At 32.4% G+C, this 24,457-nt stretch overlaps 2 protein-coding genes across 9 annotated transcripts; both read right to left on the bottom strand.

The window, feature by feature from the left end:
* Window positions 1–2,615: 2,615 nt before the first annotated feature.
* Window positions 2,616–8,381, bottom strand: LOC114416930 (transmembrane protein 184C-like). 6 transcript variants are annotated; one of them, XM_028381967.1, is made up of 6 exons: window positions 8,190–8,381; window positions 5,768–6,065; window positions 5,496–5,618; window positions 4,416–4,706; window positions 3,532–4,036; window positions 2,881–3,033 (listed from the first exon to the last, which is right to left on the bottom strand). In XM_028381967.1, the coding sequence occupies exons 2-6, from the start codon at window positions 6,014–6,016 to the stop codon at window positions 3,020–3,022; spliced, it is 1,182 nt and encodes a 393-aa protein (XP_028237768.1). In that variant the 5' UTR covers window positions 6,017–6,065; window positions 8,190–8,381; the 3' UTR covers window positions 2,881–3,019. The 6 variants fall into 6 exon arrangements, with proteins under 6 accessions (XP_028237772.1, XP_028237768.1, XP_028237771.1 ...); XM_028381970.1 differs by having other exon boundaries at window positions 3,532–3,766; window positions 8,190–8,380; XM_028381971.1 differs by lacking the exon at window positions 3,532–4,036 and having other exon boundaries at window positions 2,616–3,033; window positions 8,190–8,379.
* Window positions 8,382–19,169: 10,788 nt separating this feature from the next.
* Window positions 19,170–23,909, bottom strand: LOC114416929 (uncharacterized protein YnbB-like). Of its 3 annotated transcripts, none has more exons than XM_028381964.1 (13): window positions 23,752–23,909; window positions 22,900–23,018; window positions 22,036–22,145; window positions 21,727–21,779; window positions 21,482–21,595; window positions 21,250–21,399; window positions 20,913–20,990; window positions 20,611–20,832; window positions 20,510–20,518; window positions 20,412–20,482; window positions 19,862–20,020; window positions 19,676–19,768; window positions 19,170–19,595 (listed from the first exon to the last, which is right to left on the bottom strand). In XM_028381964.1, exons 2-11 carry the CDS (start codon window positions 22,917–22,919, stop codon window positions 19,951–19,953), a joined length of 897 nt encoding a protein of 298 aa, XP_028237765.1. In that variant the 5' UTR covers window positions 22,920–23,018; window positions 23,752–23,909; the 3' UTR covers window positions 19,170–19,595; window positions 19,676–19,768; window positions 19,862–19,950. The 3 variants fall into 3 exon arrangements, with proteins under 3 accessions (XP_028237765.1, XP_028237764.1, XP_028237766.1); XM_028381963.1 differs by having other exon boundaries at window positions 19,901–20,020; window positions 23,752–23,907; XM_028381965.1 differs by lacking the exons at window positions 22,900–23,018; window positions 23,752–23,909 and having other exon boundaries at window positions 19,901–20,020; window positions 21,482–21,602; window positions 21,727–21,789.
* Between the last annotated feature and the right edge of the window lie 548 nt (window positions 23,910–24,457).

The following is a 24,457-nucleotide window of genomic DNA, read 5'->3' as shown; positions in this document are numbered from 1 at the left end:
CATTCACTTCTCTAACATCATAATAGAACTTGTCCAAATAAATAATAAAATCATTTCAGCTCAAAAAAAGGTCGTCCAAAATATGATGTAATTAATATAGAAACTTATGTCCCAATGTCACATCCTATCAGAGTTTTGTGTCCCGACATCTTTCAACACATGGTTCCTTAAAGCAATCCACCTAGTCATTTGCTTTCACGAACATAAAGCTCAAGATCATCACAGGATCCAAACACAAACAACACACGGGTAGTGAGTTATTACATTCTTAACTAATAGAGAGAAACAAGACAACATGTAGATATACATATCATATAATCGAAATACAACTTACTTAAACATAGTTCACATCATTCCACCACATCTCAACACGACATGTCTCATTTATTTTCACATCATTCACATACTCAAAGATCAAAACACAATATCACTAAGTCAATCAATATCAATCAATACACAAGCGTTATCAATATACACACTAAGACTCAATCCTATATGCATTGTGGTACCATGTCAGTGAAAAACCACACTGAGGTGTTTAGGAGTACATAATAAGACACACCACACAATGAGTATGTCAGGTCACTCTCACTATGTAAAATTATAAGATGACTAATCAGGGTCACTTTGTTTTGCGAAAATGCTTTAACCATATAGGAATCAACATAGGCTTAAAAGAGCACTCAAACCGAGTGTCTATACCCTTAAGGCCTAGATTCTGAAGAATCAGTTAGGGTCTCACCTTCCTGATTTAGGTCCAACCCCCAAAATTTTTTTTGCACGAAGACACTGCTCATGAATTATACAATACCCACGACCTTACAGTCATGTTTTAAATACGTTTAACACATTGTACTATAATTTAACACTTTAGGTTTCTAACTAGGAATCCTACACTTTCCCTTTAACAATGCGCATAAACATTTTTTCTCAAGGTAAACACCAGTCAGATTATTGTATAATTCACAACTCACAACACAAGTATTGTCATATCAAGTGTTAACCACACATTTATTCACAACCAAATTTCATGACCATAATTTTAACATATCACAATGTCACAATCCACCACCACATGTATACATGTATCTCGCAAATCAACGCATGTTCAACTTTGCACTTATACTTAATCTCAATAACAATGTTATAATCTCACAATTCATCATATATTCAATTTATCACTTACAAACAATTTTAATCACAATTTCATGATCTCAATATAACAATTTGTTACGCTAATATAGTAATCTTGTCCAAAACACAAACAAATTATATGAAAATGTTTCTCACAACATTGGGGTAAAATCCCTCAAACAATTTCACATAATCATATAAAAAGAATTACAATACAATAAACATCCCAAGATAAATTCCAATTTGATTTCCTATGGGTCCTTACACATGTTCATTCTAATCCCTGATTGCGATAAACTCATCCCGTTCATTCTAACCCCCGATTGCGATAAACTCATCCCTTAGCTCTAAGTGGACTCACGTGTGTAAATTTTGGAAGCGATAGCAGCATCTCTAGCGGTTCCCTGAAGTTTCTCAAGCTTTTCCTCTATTTACTCTGTTAGGGTTTTCAAGTGTTAGAGAGAAAGAGAAAGGATTGAAGCCTCTAGTTCATTGTCTGCGTGAAATGAGAAATTCTCCTTCCACAGCCATTTCATTACAAATCCCAACGGTGGATATGTGAGGAAATGAATTTCGAACCTGGTGTACAAATTTCACGATGATCTAACGGTTAACGAGTTCGAGATCGTAGCTTTACTGAGATAAGTTTGGGTGTATGCGGAAGAAACAAAGAGCTATGTGCGAGGGATATTTCTTCCACGAAAGACATTATCTCAAAAATCCCAATGGGTGTGTGAAGAATTGAGTTCCGAACCTTGTGTTCAAATTTCATGATGTTCCAACGGTTAACGAGTCTGAGATCATTGTTTTACTGAGACAGATTTGAATGTACGCAGGAAAAAGAGAAAATTTTGAGAGGAAGAGAAGGAGAAACTAATTTGAGAGTCTCAAAAGTGACCTAATATATCTCTACTTATATGTAGGATACCTCAGTCTATATTTATCCTATTCTTTTTTTTTTATTATTATCTTATAAACAAAAACTCTATTTTATTTCATATCAAATGAATAAATAAAATATCTTTTTTATTTTCCTTCAAATCATTATTTTAATTATAAAAATCTCCTCATTTCTTCTAAAAATTTATTTATTTATAAATAATTTTTTTAATTTTTTACGAAAAGATGAGGTGTTACAAGATTGATCTCTTTGTCCTATTTTTTAATAGAAGAAACAATGGATATTGACAAAATAACACTTTTTGGTTTGATTCTTCTAAAATATGACCCAGCTAAGGAGGAAAAGTTGAGTGATAGTCATTCATTAGAAAATTAATAATTAAAATTTTAACTGCATAATTTATTGTATATAAACATGTATTTTACCACAATTGTAACGGTAGAATTTCCAATCAATGAGTACTGCAATTGCAAGTTGAAAGAGGCTATTAACCAAACGAAAAAGGGTTATAATCAAGGGTTTCTGTTGGTGTAAGACCAACAAAAGTAATTAGGTCTGCGATGAGATAAGACAAATACAATGAAAACAGAAAATCCAAGCAGAAATGTAGGATAAAACTTTCTAGATCATTAGAAGAGGCATCAATGTATATGGATCTTATTCAAAAGACTCTGCCATTTCTCGAACATTTGTTTACTAATTGTCTCATGGAGGAGAGGTGAGAAAGAAGCAACACTCATTCTGAAAGTAAATACATTGATGCTCTTAACAGCCAAGTAATCCATCATGTCCTGGAATCACTTTGATTTTTTATCTGAAGGTGAACTATTGACCTTGTATGGAGCAGCACTGTATGCGTATTGCTGATATATTGAGAAGAAAACCATTTCAAGACAAACCAAAAGGTTTTGGTAGCCTTCCTCAATGCGTTCCACGGTTAGCCACGAATAACGGGATCTGATTATTCCCAGTGCTGCCAGGAGATCAAGCACAATTCCCTGTATAATTGAATAAAGTTAGTTGTTAAACTAATATAACATCTGTATTAAACTAACAAACTCTGCCTATATATTTTCATAGCCGGTCCCAAGCCCAGTTAAGGAGAGTGGTTGTGTTAGGCCCTGGCCAACATAAAACTCGCTGTTACACCCAACATGGAATCTTGTATAACTAACAAAAAGCTAAAGGGCTATGCTTGGATTGACAGAAAGCCATGGGATGGAATGGATTAAAACGGAATGAAGTATAGATGGAATAAAACTTTCATTTCATTGTTTGGATGATATTTTGGAATGGAACAAAATTTCCAGCTTTCCATTCCATCTCATTCCTCCCAATTTCCCAAATTGGGAAGAAAGAAAAATGAAGGTAAATAATGGAATAGGATTGTATAGTTTCCACTAGTTTTCATTATATTCCATCCTTTTTTTTATTTTTTTTAGACAAAAAAAGGCCAAACTGCAGCTAGTGCCACATGGAGTTAGAAGAAAGGTTACCTGAAAGCTTGACATTAGCTACAACTAACAAGCAAGGGCTTTGGAAAGAAGTCGCTTGGTTGGAAAACAGACTATTGTTTCTAGCTGTCCAAATGATCCAAATTACATATCCAACAGCTGCAATTCTGACATCATTTAATTGGGCTGAAGTGAAAGGCGACACAATATTCAAAAGAGACAAGGCATTAGATCGGTTGATGCTGCAGCTGCGCATAGACTCCAGCCAGGTCCATAGCTGAATCGCAAAAGGACAGCACAGAAATAAATGATCAGCAGTCTCCAAATTTTTATGACACATTTTGCATCTGGAAACAATGTGGTAGCCAGCCTTTGCCAGGATATCATCTGTTGGCAGTCTGTTAAGTATGAAGTTCCAAAGCGGCATGGATTTTGCAGGAGGGATGCAACTCCTCCATAATACTTCAGCCCAAGGCAAGGTATTATTGAAAGGAGACAGAAGAGTGTAAGCATCTTTGAAGGACAATATACCACAATCAGTACCTTCCTATATCAAGCAATAAAACTTAATAATACCATTTTATTCCATTTCCCTCCATCCTATCTTCCACCAATCCAAATATAACCTTAGATCCATAATAGTACGTGTGTAGTGTTCATAATCTTGGATAAGTCAAATGTTTTCCTTAGCCTGAATTGAAAGTCCTCAATTTTCATAACCTAAAACCAATAAATTAACTAAAAGTAGCATGCTGCAACTAAAGACTATCAATGATTGACAAATTGAAATTTCAAACCAAAATACAGTATCTCTCATCTGAAAAATACTGACTTTTAATAGCACCATTCAAATTCTACAGAAGCAAAATTATATAATTGTCTATCTACAATGGTTCAAAGGATCAAGGTAAAGCATAGGAAAATACCTGCCAGAAGCAGAAAAAGACAATCCCTTTTATGCATAAAAACTTGGCAAGAGGCTTATGTGGTTCCAGCTCTTTAGAAAACACATGGTAGAAAACAACAAGAGAATACAGTGCCAGTGACACTGAAATGTTTAGAATGACTGTGTTTGTCCAGCTGACCCAAGTGGGATAAACTTCAAGATACTGTAGAGTTATCATCAAGATTGAGCACACTGGACGTATCACGACAAATTGCCAAGTCCAGTTTTTTAGAAGCTTCAGTGTTTTATGGTCCAGACGAGTAGTGTGAGGCTGCAGATTATGGTCATGACAAGTTAACCTTCGGATTTATAAGTGGAATTTTCCAGGGAAGTAAACATAATACAATGTTTAGTGCAATCAAATTAATTGATGAATCAAATGTATTATTCCATGAACTGCTGGTGATTTTATGCATCTTATGAAGCCACACAACATTTTGCGTAAGATCCCCTGCAGGACTATGTAACTAGATCCCTCCTTCATTTGGCCACAGCAAAAAATAACTGGAGTTTTTTTGAAAGTGATGGCTTAGTATAGAGAACATGTATACTAGCATGTAGGTTTATAATACACTGTAGTTAGATTTTTTTTCTTTTATGAAAAAAAGGAAAGAAAACTGGCAAGCTATTTAATTTATTGATATACTATAAATAATGTTTTTACTAAAAGAAAAACATTCACTATTGTTCTATGAAAACCTTATGTCACTTTACAGTCATCTTGTGTGTGTGTACAAAACCAAGTTGTTGCCAGTGAAAGGGAAACTCAAATATGGTGTTAGTGGGATCTCAGTATGAGTTGTGACATTAAGAATGCACTATCTTTCTGGATTGATACAGACTCATCACAGTAAAATGACAAATAACATCAGTAAGGGATAATACTAATGAATAAACACTCCTTTTTCATTGTACATGGTCCAAGAGACCACACATCTACTACAAAAAGTAAAAAATCTTCATTTATGTGATGCATCATTTCTGCAAACATAATCATGCGGAAGACATGCAGAAAACATTATTAATCAGAACACTGCAAAATAGTTTGAGTATCAACAACCTGAAAAAGAGTCATTGGAAATGAATGGTGAATTTCTCTTCCCTTGATCTCATCCGGCACTATGTTCTTACTTAAGGAGATGTTCAAAAAACTGTACATCAAACCCAAAAACTTAGCAATCACCTGTAGGCAGTAGGCAACACATTGAGCAAGTAGTGAATTATAATACATTAAATTACTAAATTGAAATGAATTTAAATATATGTAGTATGAAAGTATAAGTAATAGTTTCACACAAGGCCATAATAAAATTTCCACGTATAATATCTTACCAGAGCCTCATAGCACTCTTTAATTGAGTCCAAGAATGTGAAAAATGCTTCACTTCCAAAGAAATTTATCAAACCAACATAGGAGTCCACAGCGTACAATGGGGCCATAAGGATTATAATTACTATGGCGTTTTGCTCCTTTGGTTTCTTCCAGTTCAAAACATGTTCTGCTAGTAGTTTCATGGAGAAGTGCACTGTTATCATGACACATAAAGTTGATCCATACAAAACGATCTGCGCAGGATGCATTTTGATTATCTCTGATTTGTTGAGCTTGGAGGGACTCTAGATATTGAACCTGCAGAAGGATGACTAAAGCGGTTAAGGGAACTCATCTGAAGTAATATCTTGAAAGGTATCACACAGGACTCCAATGCAATACATAAGCTGCTTTAACAAAGGATTGTTGACTGTTACACTTGGCATGAACAGAATAATCAGTTCCCATTATGCTAGGTGACAAGTATGTCAATTCTGCAAGTTTGGAGTGTGCTTTTCACAGATACTGAGTCAACTGATCATTTGTTACCTCTATAAACATTGATTAATCGTTTTACACTTGTCCAAAAAGAAAAAGGAGGAGTGAAGATCACTTAACTAGATAGCATTTCTTCAACCTGATTCTAATTCTAGTTTATTTATTTTTCTTCCGTTTTAAAATTGGTCCTGGCATGCACATCTTTAGTTAATTTGAACAGGTAATGTTGTAGATTTGTTAAAATAAGAATACAATGCCAATGGACACAGAATTTATAATAGGAGGTTCATCCCAATTTCGGAAGGCTGGAGGTGAATCAGTTGATTTAGTTTTTACATAGTACTTAACCATGAGAAAAGAAGAAACAAAGGCAAATGTTTCATAGTTCATTATACCAAAATTTCTTTCGATCACCATGGTACGGTGCCCTCACGACAAACACTTAAATATTTTCAAGTGCATCCCTTTTTCTCTATATGAATAAATTGTTAGTCCCTTGTATTTTTTGTTGACTATAGCATAAAGACATTTGAATCTCTTTCTAATACCTGAATACACAACATCTTGCTAAGAAATGGTCTTGTTTATGTTAGATCCATCATGGTTTTCAATTGTGGTTGCCACCATCAGTGTTGCATTCATGTTGCAAATATCAAAATTATGGAAAATTGCAGACAAATGTAGCTATAATTGCAACCAGTGTAGTTGCCATAGACCTCAAAAACCACAATATTGCAGCCATAAATGTGGTTGCAAACTGGAATATAAAACTTGGATCTATTTGAATTTGATGTGCACATTTCAACAGTTAAAGAACGAGACTTGCACAAATCAAAACCAGCAAAAAATCTGGTTGAATCTTATCAATCTGTTGATATGATAACCTTTGAACATGAAACTCCCTCACATAATACTTTTACACAGAAGTTCTGCTGTGCTATCTTATTATATTCCCCCACCCATCTCTTCCAACAGCTCAAGATTGATTAAACCCCACCAAATAAATAGTCTTCTTTTCCACTCTGATAATTTTCAACCAGGCCTTACTCTGTCTCCATCAGATTACTCACATGACAACAAAAGAAGAATTCTAGCAGCCAACTCAAAATCACAAGATAAAGCGCTCGATAGAGGTCAAGATCTTAGTTGCAATCCAACAAACTATCCTTACTGTACACTCCAGAACAACTAGGCAATTGGATTTTGGATTGTCCCGACAGAACCATGCCTTCAATGAGAGATGGCAGACCAGCTTCGTCTTTCAGGCTCGATGCTCGGCAGTTGTGGTCCGTCCTGACCAATCTTTGCCGAGCTCCTCTAGAACTTATGGCATTATCTCGGATTCTTGGTCACCTACGCTATGGGCCGCCCTAGATTACTCATTTAGGATCACATTTACCGATAAAAACAGCCTCATTAATCTCCATCAATCCCCATTATTCTGTTACTTCTATCATGGAATCAGTTATCTAAACCCCTCCATCAATTAAAACAAACCCTTTTAAATAGACATATTCTGGATCATAAAACTCATCCTTGACCCTCAGAGAACCGAGGATAACAGCAGTTCTAGCAAACACAATTATGTTTCTCTGGCATCTTTAAAAAAAAAAAAAAACAAGAAAAAAAACCACTGGCCTTGGCTCGCTAGCGTGATTGACTATAACATCAAAACATCACAAAACACTAAATCTTAAATTCCCTTTTGTTGTGCATCTCGAGCAACCAAAAGGGAAGCACTGAATCTAGATTTATAGAGACTATGAATGAACTCAACAGAAGAACAAGTACAGCTTATATCTCAAAGAAGCAAAATAGATAAGTGGCACCATCAACAACAACTTCTTCAAATGTGAATATGTCATATGATATATCACACAGAAATATAACCACACCAAAGCACTAGACTAAGTTTTGAAATACAAGTAGGAAAGACAGTGTTACCAAGGTTCAAAACTTTGATTTGCCTTCTTCTATGGTGATTGCTGTAATTTCTTGTTGAGTGTAATGAACACTACAAATAAATTCTTTTGGATGGATTCATTAGATTAGATTGCGGATGGAGAACACAAAGAAGCCGTCATGCATTCAAGTCAAAGTCCCGATCAATTTTCTGGAATATACGAATAGAACAAATACTAGTGTGTTTAATACAAGGCATAGATATTTATTTTAGATTTTTAAATATATAAATTGTAATAATATAATTAAAATTCGTCAACATTATGGTATAAATCGACATTTGAATGTACAAATGTCTCGTAAATTCGTCACTAAGCAGCCATTGCACGTGTCTTTCTGACAATAACACCTGCTTTATTTCCTACTAGTTTCTACCAGAAGAAGAAAAGACACACTTTGTTTATAATATATATATAGAAATGAATAAAATAAAAAGAAAGATGAAAACGATTAAAAAGAAATGAAAATTAGTTAGAAATTAGATTTTATTTGTAGTGAAGTGGTTCTTTAAAATGTAATTAAAATATGATAATAGTGTAGTTTATAATGTTTGTTTATGGGAGTGTAGTTTATAATATTAATTAGACTTAATTGTGAAAAAATCTTTCCATGTTTTTATTTCACTAAATTAGACCTTTTATTTTTTTAAATTTATTATCTAAGTTCTCAAAGAAAAAATTAAACATTGATCATTAATTTATTTTACTTATCTCATGTTTTGATGGCTCGGTTTGGGTTGGTGTTACTGATTTTGGATTTTTTTTTACTTACAGAAAGACACATTTTTTCTCAAACTTTTTCTCAAAATGCATCTATTTAGAAAAGAATATCCAATATACACTACTTTGCAACATCTTTGGGAAGTCTGGTCTGGCCACCCGACTTCCGTATGATGATTCTTTTACTTTTAAATTTTTTATTTTAATTTAAATTATTAAAATAATACAAATATTATATTATGTAAATATATTTTTAATTGATTTTAAAAATACTTTTTTATTAAAATAATTTTATAATTTTTTTAATAATTTTTTAAGAGATATATATAGATAAAGGAAAATATAAAAATTGAAGAAAATTATAGTATAATTTTTAAGTTACGATGTATGTATTTTTTAGTTAAATTTATGTGTCATTGACAGTTTTGTTTTATTATGTATGTTAAATAAAAAAATGAGAAAATTAGTTAGTAGTATTAAAATAAATTAAAAAACACACTGAATAAATAATTGATACATTTTTCTTATCCAATAGATATAAAATTAAAAAGTGTGCTACCTGAGATAATAACCGAGAATAACAAAACATATTAAAAAATACAATTGCAACGTGAATATGATAAAACTAATGATAATTTGAAAGATGTTGTGCAGACATGTCTTCTTCTATTTTGGTTTCTGGTTTGTTAAAAATAACTAAAACTTCTATTGAGCAGAATCGTTTTCAATAGTTGGATTGTACTAACACCTTTAACACATTTTCATCGTTTTTCAATTCTGTTATTTCATATTCTATTAATTTTTTTGAATACTTAGCATGACCTAGTTGTCGAAAGAACAATCGTCTCACCAACTGTGATTCATGACTTCCACAAGGGGGAACCCCCATAAGTGCAACTTGCTTGATTAAATCCTTGAGTTTGTCCATGCTACATCCCAAAGGAATGTCAAATCTGATTGGATTTGTTCCAGTGAAGGAGTAACCCAAGAATCCACCTTGGCGTGGTATGTTTCACTTCCTGTTGTAATATAGAATTGCACCATGAGTAAGAGTGATAATGGATTAAAGAAGGTTGAGTATAGCATCCGTCATGACTTCCACAAGGGGGAACCCCCATAAGTGCAACTTGCTTGATTAAATCCTTGAGTTTGTCCATGCTACATCCCAAAGGAATGTCAAATCTGATTGGATTTGTTCCAGTGAAGGAGTAACCCAAGAATCCACCTTGGCGTGGTATGTTTCACTTCCTGTTGTAATATAGAATTGCACCATGAGTAAGAGTGATAATGGATTAAAGAAGGTTGAGTATAGCATCCGTTATTCTATTGATAGTACATTATAATTCTATAGGGCCAACACACAAGTATTGCTCATTGCACATTAACATTGTGTAAATATCATCATCACTTTCCAAGTGTAGAGATTGAAAAAAATATTAGTGACCTGCATCTATGAATGATTGTTGGTAGTAGATTTCATCCACTAATTGATTGTTGGTTAGCTTAAGGGTGTTGTGCATTCTACTCTTGAGTGTATCAAAAGAACAATCATTAGGAACTCACATTGGTGTTGGAGTGAGACTTTGAAAATAAACACCAATTTGGTTGTGAGTGATTGATCCATTTTGAAAAATGAAGGCTAATCTCGAGTTAACAATGGTTTGGCTGCTTGTTTCTCCCAAGAATGGCATAGTATTAAGATTGAATTTGGTTTGTAAAGGTATGTTGTATGAAATTATGTGTTTGTATTGAGGGTGTTTGGTGTTATTTATAGTTGTATGAGCACTTTGCCCCGTTGATGTGTATTAGAATTTCATAAGGTTAAAATTGTGTTACTACTAAAGGCTTCTTTGGAATCCGATGTTTCTTTTTCCCTGGTAACTGATGTAACAAACATCCATTATAATTTTTAGAGTGAAAAAACAAATTCTTAGTTATCCATTTCATGTCAGTTTTGTTGGTGAGACATTTAATTTTTTAGAGATGTGTGCAAATTGCAAAGTGTTGTCAAGTTGGACTGTGATTTTTCCCGGATAACTGATGTAGTAGATGTCCATTGTAATATTCAGAGTGAAAAAAGAGATTCTAAGTTATTCATTTCATGTCAGTTTTGTTGGTGAGACATTTTTTTTTAGAGACGTGTGCAAATTGCAAAGTGTCGTCAATTTGGACTGTCATATTTCCCTTGTAACTAATGTAGCAGATGTCCATTATAATTTTCAAAGTGAAAAAAGAGATTCTGAGTTGTTCATTTCATGTCAGTTTTGTTGGTGAGACATTTAATTTTTGGAGATGTGTGCAAATTGCATAGTGTTGTCAATTTGGACTGTGATTTTTCCCTTGTAACTAATGCAGCAAATGTCCATTATAATTTTCAGAGTGAAAAAAGAGATTCTGAGTTGTCCATTTCATGTCAGTTTTGCTGGTGAGACATTTAATTTTTAGAGACGTGTGCAAACTACAGAGTGTTGTTAATTTAGGTTGTGATTTTTTCCTTGTAACTAATGCAGCAGACATCCATTATATTTTTTGGAGTAAAAAAAGAGATCATGAGTTGTTCATTTTATGTCAGTTTTGTTGGTGAGACATTTAATTTTTTGAAAAAGTCTAGGGTAAATTGTAAAGTGTTGTGAGTTTTGACAGTTATGTTACCATGTCACCTAGTGCACTAGAAGTGGGTAAACTGAAAATTGCTAACTTAAATTTAAACAAAAAATTTATTTCATTACGTAAAGCGATCACTGAACACAGATATAAGACACTACATAAAAACCTCAAAGACGAAACAACTAAGACATGAATCATCCCTAGATTACCAATTCCGTTTGACTATTGTTTTGTGGGATGGAGACATGTTACTTACTTCGGGCCCAAAAGAGGAGTTAGTATCACTACCTTGGTTTTTGACCCAACAACTCTCGTATTCATCTGATAAGTCCTCGAGATTGAAGTTTGAGCCATATTGGTTGCTTGGTGGGTTATTATTGTGATAGATTATGGCGAATAACTCCACAAATGGTAGTGATGGATTTTTGTAAAAAATGTTGAACATTTGTTGAACACCAACATCATCTCACACAATAAAAGATATGTACATATAAAGTTGTCCTGACTCAAATACAGGGCACCGAAAGTGGAGATGTTGGATATGTTGTTGTGGTTCAATGTTTTGTTTTTGGTGAACAATTTCAAGCAATTGTGTAAAGGTTATGACCTTCTTGACCATGAAAGTTTTTGTGTTGTTACTAACGAAGGTGGTGCTCTCATTAGTGTTACAAATTTAACCATTTTAGTAAACACAAACATATGCAGTTGGGTGACACATTATGATAGGGATTGAGATGAATATTTGAAAGTGCTACAAATGTCTTTAACTGTAGTGATATTTATAGAATTAGCTTATAGTTGGGTGAGTCACTAGTTAACTGTGCATTTAGATGAACGGGTAAATGAGCACTTAAGCATATTTGCAAGGGTCCACAATGTGCAAATTGCAGTGTTACTAGTGAGATATTTAAATTTTTAGATACATGTGCAAATTGTAAAATGTTGTCAATTTGGACTGTGATTTGTCTCTAGTAACCAATGCAGCAGACGTCCATTATAATTTTCAGAGTGAAAAAAAGAAATTATGAGTTGTCCATTTTATGTCAGTTTTGCTGGTGAGACATTTGATTTTTTAGAGACGTGTGGAAATTGCAGAGTGTTGTCAATTTGAACTTTAATTTTTCCTTGGTAACTTATGCAACAAACGTCCATTATAATTTTCAGAGAGTCCAAATCATAGTTTGTTGAAATTTGTGCTCCTATTTTGAGGTGGTTGTCCATGAAACCGGTGCACAATATATTTTTTTTGGATTATTTGACGTTCAAACTATGGAAAAAGTGTGTCACAAATATCATTAATGTGTTGGACATAATTTTAAGAAAATGTAGAACATAGGCACTTAAGCATAGTTGCAATGGTCCAAATCATAGTTTTTTCAATTTTGTACTCCTATTTTGAGATGGTTGTCCATGAAACTGGTGCACAATATTTTTTTTGTTTCTTTGATGTTCAAACTGTGAAAAAAGTGTGTCACGAATATCATTAATGTGTTAGACATAATTTTTAAAAAAAATGCAGAACATGGACACTTAAGCATAGTTTCAAGGGTCAAATCATAGTTTTTTCGATTTTTTGTTCCTATTTTGAAGTAGTTGTCCATGGAACTGGTGCACGATATTTGTTTTTGGACTTTTTGATGATCAAACTATGGAAAAAGTGTGTCACAAATATCACTAATGTGTTGGACATAATTTTAAGAAAATGTAGAACGTAGGCACTTAAGCATAGTTGCAATGGTCCAAATCATAGTTTTTTCAATTTTGTACTCCTATTTTGAGGTGGTTGTCCATGGAACTGGTGCACAATATTTTTTTTTTGTTTCTTTGACATTCAAACTATGGAAAAAGTGTGTCATGAATATCATTAATGTGTTGGATATAATTTTAAAAAAATACAGAACATGGACACTTAAGCATAGTTGCAAGGATCCAAATCATATTTTTTTTTTAATTTTGTGCTCCTATTTTGAGGTAGTTGTCCATGGAACTGGTGCACGATATTTATTTTTGAATTCTTTGATGTTCAAACTATGAAAAAAAAGTGTCACAAATATCATTAATGTTTTGGACATAATTTAAAAAAAATGCAGAACATGGACACTTAAGCATAGTTACAAGAGTCCAAATCATAGTTTTTTCAATTTTGTGCTCTTATTTTGAGGTGGTTGTCCATGGAACTGGTGCACAATATATATTTTTTTTGGATTCTTTGACTTTAAAAATATGGAAAAAGTGTGTCACAAATTTTATTAATGTGTTTGACATAATTTGAAAAAAAATGCGGAACATGGACACTTAAGCATAGTTGCAAGGGTCCAAATCATACTTTTTTCGATTTTATTCTCCTATTTTGAGGTGGTTGTCCATGAAACCGGTACACAATATATTTTTTTGGATTCTTTGACGTTCAAACTGTGGAAAAAGTGTGTCACAAATATCATAATTGTGTTGGAAATAATTTTAAAAAAATATAGAACATAGGCACTTAAGCATAGTTGCAATGGTCGAAATCATAATTTTTTCAATTTTGTGTTCCAATTTTGTGTGGTTGTCAATATGTTTTTTCTTTGTTTCTTTGATGTTCAAACTATGGAAAAAGTGTGTCATGAATATCATTAATGTGTTTGACATAATTAAAAAAAATGCAGAACATGTGCACTTAAGCATAGTTGCAAAGGTTCAAATCATACTTTTTTTTATTTTATTCTCCTATTTTGAGGTGGTTGTCCATGGAACCGGTGCACAATATATTTTTTTGGATTCTTTGGCTTCAAAATATGGAAAAAGTGTGTCACAAATATCATTAATGTTGGGTATATTGGGTATTCTCTTCCCAAAGATGATGCAAAGTAATGTATATTAGGTATTCTGTTCTAAACAAGTGCATTGGGAGAAAAAGGTTGGAGAGAGAATGTGCATTTCTGAAAGAAAAAAACCTGATTTTGGAAATTAGGAAGTTTTGGTAATGTGAAATTTAGGGATTTTGGGTGGATGAAGTTAACTTTTTGGGGTTAGGTAATTGTTTATGAGATATTTTTTAGTTACCTAATTAATGATGAAAATAAATGGGAAATAAAAAATAATTAATCACTTTTAAGTACCCGTAGTGATATTTCCTAAATACATAAATATCTCTTAAACGATTAATTATATGTAGACACGCGACAATCAACATTATAAGCTAACAGTCAATGTTTAATTTTTCCTTTGACGACTCAGATAGTGAATTTTGAAAAATAGGATATTCTGACAATGAATTAAAAAAATAAGAGGACCGATTTAGTGAAATAAAAAAATAGGAGAGCACTGTTTACAATTAAGTCTATTAATTAATGAACAAATGGTCTAAAATTTATGAAAATGAAAAGTAAGTACAGACTCTATAATAATACTTATTTTATTAAGAATAAAACACAATTATTTAATTCATTAAAATTGAAAATTGATTAATTTAATTGAACTTTTTATAAAATTATTTTTATCATTAAAATTTTGTTCTTCCTAATAATTTATAAATACATTTCTTTTCTTTAATGAAAGATACATTTAATTTAAAAATAATTAATATAAAAAATATTATAAATTAAACCTTATAAAAAGAAACAAATTTATTTCAAAGATGTTATAAATAAAAAGAAGTTAATAGTTGTATTCAATATATTTTAGTATCATTGACATTAAGTTTCTCTTAAGTGATCTTTCCATTTTGGTTTCCCTCTTTATTTAGTTTATACTACATCGTTAATTCTTTTGTATTGGTCCATTTTACACTATTATTTTTATTTTATTTTAGTCTCTATTTTTTTTTAAAAAAATAAGATTCAAATTTTGTGTGTCACCTCTTGATATCATAGACTAAAATAAAAAAAATAATAGAATGTAAATAAAAACTTAAGAGGCTCAAAATGAAAATAATAATATATTATAAAGAATGAAAAATATTTAAGTTTAAATTAATTTTGATAAAACTGACGGAATTATTGAAATGCATGATTAAAATAATTCGATTATCAAATTTTAAATTAAAATAGCCATATGTATTTTTTGCACAACTTTAATGACCTTAATTATTGCATGTATGTTTTAGTCAATTTTGAAAAATTCATTACTTAAAAAACTTTTATCCTCACTATAAAATAAAAAAAATTATGCTTGTAGTCATAATAATTACTTTCTGATGTCGTGTAACACCCATTTTTTTAAAATAAATTAAAAATGATTTTTTATTTAAAAATAAATAGAGTTTATAAAAATGATAAAATTTTTATAATTAAATAAATAAGGAAAAATAACTTTATTAAAATAATGGTTTGAAAGACAATAAAAAAGATATTTTATTTATTCATTTGATAAAAAATAAAATTGAGTTCATTTTTATAAAAAAAGAGTAAAATATTCTTTTGTATCTCAATAAAATAATGATCCCGGACTCTTTAGCTGTTAGATCGTCAAATTTGAATGCTTGGTTTAGGACTTATTTTTGCGCACAATCACCGTTGAGATTTTTGAGATAACACCTGTGAAAGAAATGTCCCTCACACTGAGTTTTCTTTTTTCCCACAGACACTCAAAACTTGTTTCATTAAAACTACGATCCTGGACTCATCAATCGTTGGATCATTGTGAAATTTGGACACCACCTTTGGAACCCATATTCGCATATTCTAACCATTGCCATTTGTGAAATAATGGATTTGCAGAGAGAAATTAGTCTCATAGATTGACAGTAAAATGGAGGTTACAACCTCTTCCTCTTCTCTCTAACGCTTGAAAATCCTAACAGAGCAAATAGAGAAAAAATTTGAGGAATCTTAGGAAACTGTTAGAGATGCCACTATCACTATCGGACTACACACGTTAGCCTGCTTAAATGTAAGGAATGAGTTTATCGCAATTGAGGTTATAATGGACATGTGTTGGGATGTTTATTGAATTATAATTTTTCCTTAATGATTATAAATACAATATTATTGTGTTTGACAAACCAATTGATGTCCTAATGCAAATTGGTTGATAAAATTGATGCTCTTGGTATTTTCGTGTTTTTAACATAGGATTTTGATTCATTGATTTTGATATGATTGTGTGAAATTGTTTGAGGGGTTTTACTCCCCATGTTGTGAGAAACATTTTTGTATAAATTGTTTGTACTTTGGACAAGATTTGCTAGATTGACATAATAAATTATTATATTGAGATTATGAAATTGTGATTAAAATTGTATCTAAGTGATAAATTGAATATGTGATGAATTGTGAGATAACATGTTGCTTTGAGATCATAACATGGTTATTGGGATTGAGTATAAGTGCAAAGTTGAACATGCATTGATTTGTGAGATACAAGTAAACATGTGATGGTGGATTGTAACGTTGTGATATGTTAAAATTGTTTATTAAGAAATTTGGTTATGAATAAGTGTATGGTTAATCCTTGATGTAACAATACTTATGTTGTGATATGTGAATTATACAATAATCCGACTAGTGTTTATCTTGAGAAAAGTATTTATGCGCAGTGTTAAAGCAAAAATGTAGGATTCTTAGTTAGGAACCTAAAGTGTTAAATTGTAGTGCAATGTGTTAAAAATGTTTGAAACATGAGTGAGGTCTTGTGTATTGTATAATTCATGAGCAGTGTCTGCATGCAAAAATTATTTTAGGAGTTGGACCTGGATTAGGAATGTGAGGCCCCAACGGATTCTTTGGAGTCTAGGCCTTGGGGGTAAAGACATTCGGTTTGAGTACTCCTTTAAGCCTATGTTGATCCCATATGGTTGGTGCATTCTCGCAAAACAGAGTGACCCTGACTAGTCACCTTATGATTTTACTTAGTGAGAGTGACCTTACATACCTATTGAGTGGTGTGTCTTATTATGTACTCCTAAGCGCCTAAGGTGATTTTTCACTGACATGGTATCACACTGCATATAGGCTTGATTCTCAGTATAATTGTTGCATAACGCTTGCTAATTGTTTACTATGAAATTGATGAGTGTTATTATGTCTTGACACAAGTGTGTGATTCATGTGTAATGTAATTGATGATTGAAAAATAAATTTTAAATGATAAAGTGATGAAGTGACGTGGATTGTATTAAGTTGAGTTATATTATAAATATTTCCATAATTTATTTTTGATTACGTCTTTGTTTATTTGTAGTTTTTTAGAAATGTGATAACTCACTCTTTGTGTGCTATTTATGTTTGGATCCTGTGATGATCTCAAACTTTGTGTTTGTGGGAGCAGATGACTAGGTAGATGATTTTAAAGAACCTCGTCCTAAAGGACGTTGATGCGTAATGCTTTGATTGGATGTGACATTGAGGATGAGTTTTTATTTTAATTGCATGATGTTATTTTATTTTATTTTACCTTACTGATTTAACAAAATTTCTTTTGTAAACTTTAACAACCTTGTTGTGAGCCGGATATATTTTTAATAAGTTTTATTTGATAATAGTGAAGTGAATGTGAATTATTTACCCACATAAATTTATTTATTATTTTTATATATATGCAAGAGTAGAGAGTGTCCCATGTCTCAAATATAAGAAGTTTTTCTTCATCTGAAATAAAAAAATAAAACTAATTTTATTTTATTGAACGTTATTATTTTAAAATATCTTTTATTTAATTGATATATTAATTTCAATAATTCTTTCTTATTTTTGATAATAAATTTTAATAAAAAGTAAACTAAAAAATATTTTTTAATTAAAATTGATATAATTAAATGTGATTAATTAATTTTTTTGGTTAGTGTAATGTATTTAAAATCAGAATACTGGCCTAAAATAAACAAATTAGAGTACAGACTACGAAGAACCATTTGCACAGTTATGCAATAATAATTTCTCAAACGAATCTAAGGATAGCTGTTTAAAAATTCATGTTATATTGTGTCTTACATTTTATGTTACCACGGTATTTGTTAGTATTTTATTAATATATTATCAAAATGTCAGGTCCAATGTAAGGAACCATGTGAGCGACATGAGGCGTGGACCTTGTGATCTCCAAAAAATTATTTTCTAATGAAGAAATATTCCGTAATACATGGCCGCATGCAAAGTTAAAAGTCAGTAAATACTTTGTTTGGATCAAGAATGTAAAACAAATAATTAAAAACATGTTACTCCCACCTCCCAAATTAATTATCATCCTATATTATTCTTAAAAATAATAATAAATAGATAACAATGAGTAATTATTTTACAAAATTAATATCATTAATTTATTTATAAATTTTATTATTTATTATTAATATTATAAAAGTTATAAATAAAAAATATTATGTTTTGAAAAACATAAAATAATAATTATTTTAAAATAATTTTTTTTACACGATAATTATAATGGGATACAGGGAGTATTTGAATAATTAAAAGTAGAAAAGGGAAAAATGTGTTTATTAGTTAATATGAGAATATATATATATATATATATATATATATATATATATATAAATAAATGGGGTGGCTTAAGTATCTATTCGAGGAAGATACAATTTACCAAGAAAAAAAGATGAGTTCTGATTTCTTAGAAAAAAAATATGGCAAAAAACAGCAATCCAGGTCTACATGACATTATGAAAAAATAGAGATTGAATTACTAATAATTACAAATGCAAATATGAAAAAAGTATTATACTGAACTTCTACAACTTTTGATCAGATTTAAATAAATCAGACAAGTACAAACTACAAAGTATCAACATCCCAAGAAGTTTGCTTCAAAGTTCAAACAGAAGACATGGTGTGATCAGCTAAACACTAGCTAGCAATTCTACCAATGAGATAAAAATAAAAAATAAAAATTATATACTATATCAGAACCTGCATGCGCTGGAACACAATTCCAAAAATAAGTTTTAGTAGGTGCTCCCTTCCACAAATAATTCCTATAGTGTACCATTATATTTGTACCAATCTGAATCATGTCATGCTCTGAATGTTGCACACTGATTTTCTATAAACTTCTGATTGAAAATTATATTCCATCATAATGATTTCAAAACTTCTCATAGGACTAGTCCCCATTGAGTCCAATGGGTGCCACCCTGCATTTGGAAAATCAAATTAAGACAATAAATGAGAGGAGCAAATCAAAGGTAGTATTGTATGATACGAATAATCATACCTGGCAAAATACAGTAAATGGCTCTCTAAGTGGTCCATCACATGAAAGCTCACTTGTACTCCCATCAATGAAGGTTCCATCAGCAAAGATCACCTGAGGTTGATATGAGAGTTATTAGTATCTGCTAGGAGAGTTAAGTAACAACTAACAAACATCCTAGAAGGTTTAAAATTGGCGAAACATAACAGATTTGCTACTAGATTGTGGAGAGAAATCTGAGCAGACCTCTGATGCATATCCTGGAGTGGCACCTGCAACTGGTTTGGTATACGAACCTACTGGAGAGCTTCTCTGAACAGCCTCACAGAAAGCAAGGAGACGCTCATGGCTTCCAAGCTGGATGGCCTATTGGCATTGAATAGTAACTTTAGTTTTCATCTGAATACTTATCATCTTATAATATTGAAAGAGATTCCTAAATGACTCAAATCCTGCTAGAAGTTAAAAACAACTTCTGCACCACGTCATGTTAGAAGTTCTTTCATTTAATCATTTAACTTCTGCAAAAAATTAAGGGGAATAAGTTGATTTTAACTTGTGGACAAAGTTGGATTCATTTTACATTCTCATTTTCTTATCCTATAACTAAAAGTATTTGTTGAAAAGTTTGTGCAAACAAGACCTAACTAATTGTCTAATTCAACAACAGTTTTTCTACCGGCAATGCACTTTTGCTAGTAAAGTGGACTACATATTTTATTTAGAAAGAAAACAGAGAAGGATCAAGTAAGAAAACCTGAACTGTATCAGAACGGGGGATGCGGGGGAGAGGCTGCACTTTATAGCCTTTAGATGCCAAAACTTCAGCAATCAGGCCAAAACTTCAGCAATCAGGAAGGATCCCTTACATAAAATACATAATTGTCTCACTACAAGATAGAAGCAACAAAAGCACAATCTCTCCTATAAAAATGAATTATCTTGCAGACTTGTACCTTGATTGCTTCTCCAACCATTTGAGATGAAAGAAATAAACCCTGGAAAAAGGCTCGCATGATATCACCAGGGGTTGAACCACAATCCACACCAAGTCCTGGTGCAGAAAGACGGGCTGCAGCTGCTTCAACACATTTTTTCTTCCCAGCAATGTATCCACCACACGGAGCAATCGTTCCACCTGGATTCTTGATCAAACTGCCCGCGATCAAATCTGCACCCTGCCCACCAATGTACAGTGTGATGCTACACATCCTTGGAATAAAGCAACACAAGACAAGTGTGTCACGTTACCACATACCACCATGGGAGGCTCGATGCTTTCAACAAATTCTCCATAGCAATTGTCCACCATAACTGAGCAGCTGGGCTTTTGCTTCTGCACACATTTATTTGAGCACATCATAGAGCAAAAATGCCATATGCATATAGGTTACAGGAGAATGCACAGACAAAGGATCCGCTTGTTTTAATTTTTTATTTTTAAAAAGTGTTTTTTTTAATAAAATAAACACTTTTCTGATAAGAAGCAAATCTTATCTGCTTCCTAAAAAAAACTTTTTTAATTTTTTTAAGTTTAAACAAACGGGCCCAAACAAATTGCTAAGGTACCATTTCTACCTTGTTAAGAACCTCACCTTGATTATTTTTATTGCCCTGCCTATCTCATTGACACTCAAACTCCGACGCCATGAATAACCACATGACCGCTGAATGAGTGCGCATTTTGTTTTGGGTTTTACAGCACTCATGAGTGCATTCCAGTCAAGTCCACCATCCTCAGCAAGCTAGAGGGGAGAATTTCAAGAGTCAGAAAGCAGACTAATGAACCACAGCCAGAAAAAATAGTGTTACTCAGTAGAAGCATACTGGAACTTCTCGGTACTTCACCCCAAAATCTTGGAGGGAACCCAGTCCACCAGATTCCCTTTTCCCTAATACTTCCTCTAGCGTGTCATAGGGAGCACCAGCAACTGCCAAAAGCTGACAGCTATATCAGTTTAAACCTTATTCCAGTTATAAATTCAAAAGAAAAATATTCTATAACTATAGACTATAAAGGTAAATCGCTAGCAAATAATGAAAAGCAGAGAATGTCAAAAACAATGTGTTACCTCATCCCCTGTCCTCAGGAGAGCAAATAAAGCACAGGTGATAGCATGAGTGTCTGAGAAGAACTGTTGACAGATGAGAATATTATAACTTCTATAATAAATAAAGTCAGAATAATTGTTATAACTTCTATAATACCAGGTCCTTATATTAAGAGTCAACTTCAGTAAGAACTACTGAACTAAGAAGAAAAAGGTAGCCTAGAGCATAAGGCTCCCACCTAGTATGCAATAGCCTTACTGTTGTGGCAAGGCTCATCTTCGGTAAAAACTAAGTATAGTATAAAAAAGAACAAATGGAAAACCACAAACCTGTGACGAACAATAGCTGACTCTGCCCCAAAAATTTTGGCAAAAGCCTGGTCAAGAGCTCCACGGCCCCCAGCCTCATCATGACCATAACCAGTGCAACCACCAAAGTGCTGATGATAGCAAATTAACAATATGCTTATTAGCAACCAATTAGAACCCAAAACACCGAAAATAGCTAATTCTGCATATTATTGTAATGGAAAAGTTTGACTTCTTGATTGTATTAACTACCAACTACCAAAGTTCACAGACAAAATAGCAATTTATATACAACAAAGACATTAGTGACCAAGCATGCTACCACACATGTGAGCTCCCAACAATTAAATTTAGTAGAGTACCAGAAAACAAAAATAAACTAATGTGATGATGAATTTGAACATTAACCTTTCACTGTTGAAGAACTCATATTTTTCTCTGGTTTCAGGGAAAGGAGATTGTTTTATTTTCTAGTTCTTTGCCACATGTCAGTGTGAAAAACTACCATTTTCCTGCATCTCAGGGATTACTTTTCAATAACTATGACTGTATGCCAACTCAGTAGTCAGTACCTAAATTTTTTTTACAAGTATCCTAAAGGTAGCTATTGGATGTACATGTGTACTTTCTGCTCAAGTTTTAATGGGCAGCCTTAGGTTCTCCCTAATCGAATCCTAAGTTTTTGGGTTCCTATATTAGTTATGTTTTTGGTAAAAATGTCAAAATACATAAAGGCATCAAGATCAGCCCAATGGCTTAAAGGACATCTCTACCAATTACAATCAAAACAGTTAACAAGTTTATTAGCCTTGAACCCTTGAGCATTGAGCATCATATTAAATGTACATTTGCATAAAGGTTATATAAATCAAGGGGAATGCTTACATGGGATCCAACTCGAGCATTCTGGAAAGCTTTAAGGACACGGTTGGTATTGCACACAACCAAATTATCCACAGCCCTGAACTCTGAATGCAAGGAATCCACTGCTTTCACCACCAGCACTGTGAGAAAAGGAAACAATCAATATTCTTTCCCAATCCATAAGAATTTTCCACATGTGAATCAGACACCACTACCACATCAGATTTTTTTTTCCAAAAAAAAAAAAACAGTAATGCTCCCCCACACTATTCAAACAAAATATAATCATATTCTACATGCCCTTTGTCATAAAAAAGAAAAATACAAATTCATAGGTGCATTTCAACTGATCCAAGCAATTTTGCACATTCAACTGAACAATTCTTTTGCACTCTCACAAACCAGTGAAAATCACAATCCTGCAGGACTAGCATTTAACTTTTATTGTTCATTTCTTTCACATCCTCAACACATAGAGTAAACACCCAAAGGCCAAAGCCAAACTCTGAAATGAAATAAAAAAAGGTATTCAACCAAAAACAGACCCTGATTTGATTTCCTCCTTCCTCCAAACATTTTCTTAGCCCCACAAGACCAACCACGCATAATCAATTCTCATGTTTGAAACTAACAGCAATAAAAAAGAAACAAAAATACAATCTTTTTTATAGCTTTTAAAAAGAAAAAAGGAAAAGATTTTTTTCTTCCTGATTTTTTACAGTTTCGAATGCTTTCCAAGCAACCATGCGATGCAGCGACAAAATATGGTTCTGGGTTTCAAACAGGTCAATTTTTTTTAAACAGTTTTGAATGCTTAGAAGCAACCAAATGGTGGAGTGAGAAAATAAGGTTGTGGGTTTCGCTGCACAGTACCTCTGGCACAAAGGGGTTGGCAATGGCATGATGAGTGTTGGTAACATTGAGAGGAATGGGAAGTGGAGAGGTAGCCATTGGAGTGGAAGCTCGAATAGGATAAGCAGAAATGGCGCTGCGTACAATGCACATACTTCCTTGATAAAATAAGGAAAAAAATGTAATTTTAAATTTTTTGAGTAGTGATTTTTGACTATTTGTAATCCCAGACTATGGCGCACGACGCGAGCACACGGTAAAAATCTAAAATATATATAAGAAGAAATCAAGTTATTTCTACAGTATCTTTTTTAGAGATATTTTTGCATCTTTATTATTCATTCTGTTTTAATCTACCATATAAAATTATTGATTTATTACAACTAAAAGAGATATTTTTAGTGTAAATTGATCCTTTAGACACATGCACGTCCATATATATATCAACAAGTTCTTGATTTGATAGGTATAAATTTGGTTCTCTTTAAATAATATCTCATGTTTAAGTATTGTTGATGGAAAAAAAATGGTTGGAAGAGAAGATCTCAATAAAGTAACCAATCAGATTCTTTGATGAAAATTAATCATTAACAAAACTAAATACAGTGGCCCAGTCTCTCAAATGATTTATGGTGAACCATTATTTTTTAACCCTTGGATAAATATCCCCCACATGTCCTTAAGTGCACCTCTAGCACATACTTTCTTCCTTCAATGTGTAGCACTC

The sequence above is a fragment of the Glycine soja genome, chromosome 6 (genome assembly GCF_004193775.1).
Source record: "Glycine soja cultivar W05 chromosome 6, ASM419377v2, whole genome shotgun sequence".
Taxonomy (NCBI): Eukaryota; Viridiplantae; Streptophyta; class Magnoliopsida; order Fabales; family Fabaceae; genus Glycine; species Glycine soja.
Note: the sequence above shows the minus strand (reverse complement) of the source record. Positions and strands in the feature narration are given on the sequence as shown.

Excerpts from the sequence above, each read along its gene's own strand:
- LOC114416930 (XM_028381967.1), bottom strand. The coding sequence starts at position 6,016 with ATGCATCCTGCGCAGATCGTTTTGTATGGATCAACTTTATGTGTCATG. Across the intron at positions 5,619-5,767 it reads AAGAGTGCTATGAGGCTCTG|GTGATTGCTAAGTTTTTGGG; the intron begins GTAAGATATTAT and ends TACTGCCTACAG. Across the intron at positions 4,037-4,415 it reads TCTTTTTCTGCTTCTGGCAG|GAAGGTACTGATTGTGGTAT; the intron begins GTATTTTCCTAT and ends TGCTTGATATAG.
- LOC114416929 (XM_028381964.1), bottom strand. The coding sequence starts at position 22,919 with ATGCTCGAGTTGGATCCCAT. Across the intron at positions 21,780-22,035 it reads TCAGCTATTGTTCGTCACAG|ACACTCATGCTATCACCTGT; the intron begins GTTTGTGGTTTT and ends AGTTCTTCTCAG. Across the intron at positions 20,991-21,249 it reads GGGCAATAAAAATAATCAAG|AAGCAAAAGCCCAGCTGCTC; the intron begins GTGAGGTTCTTA and ends AAATGTGTGCAG.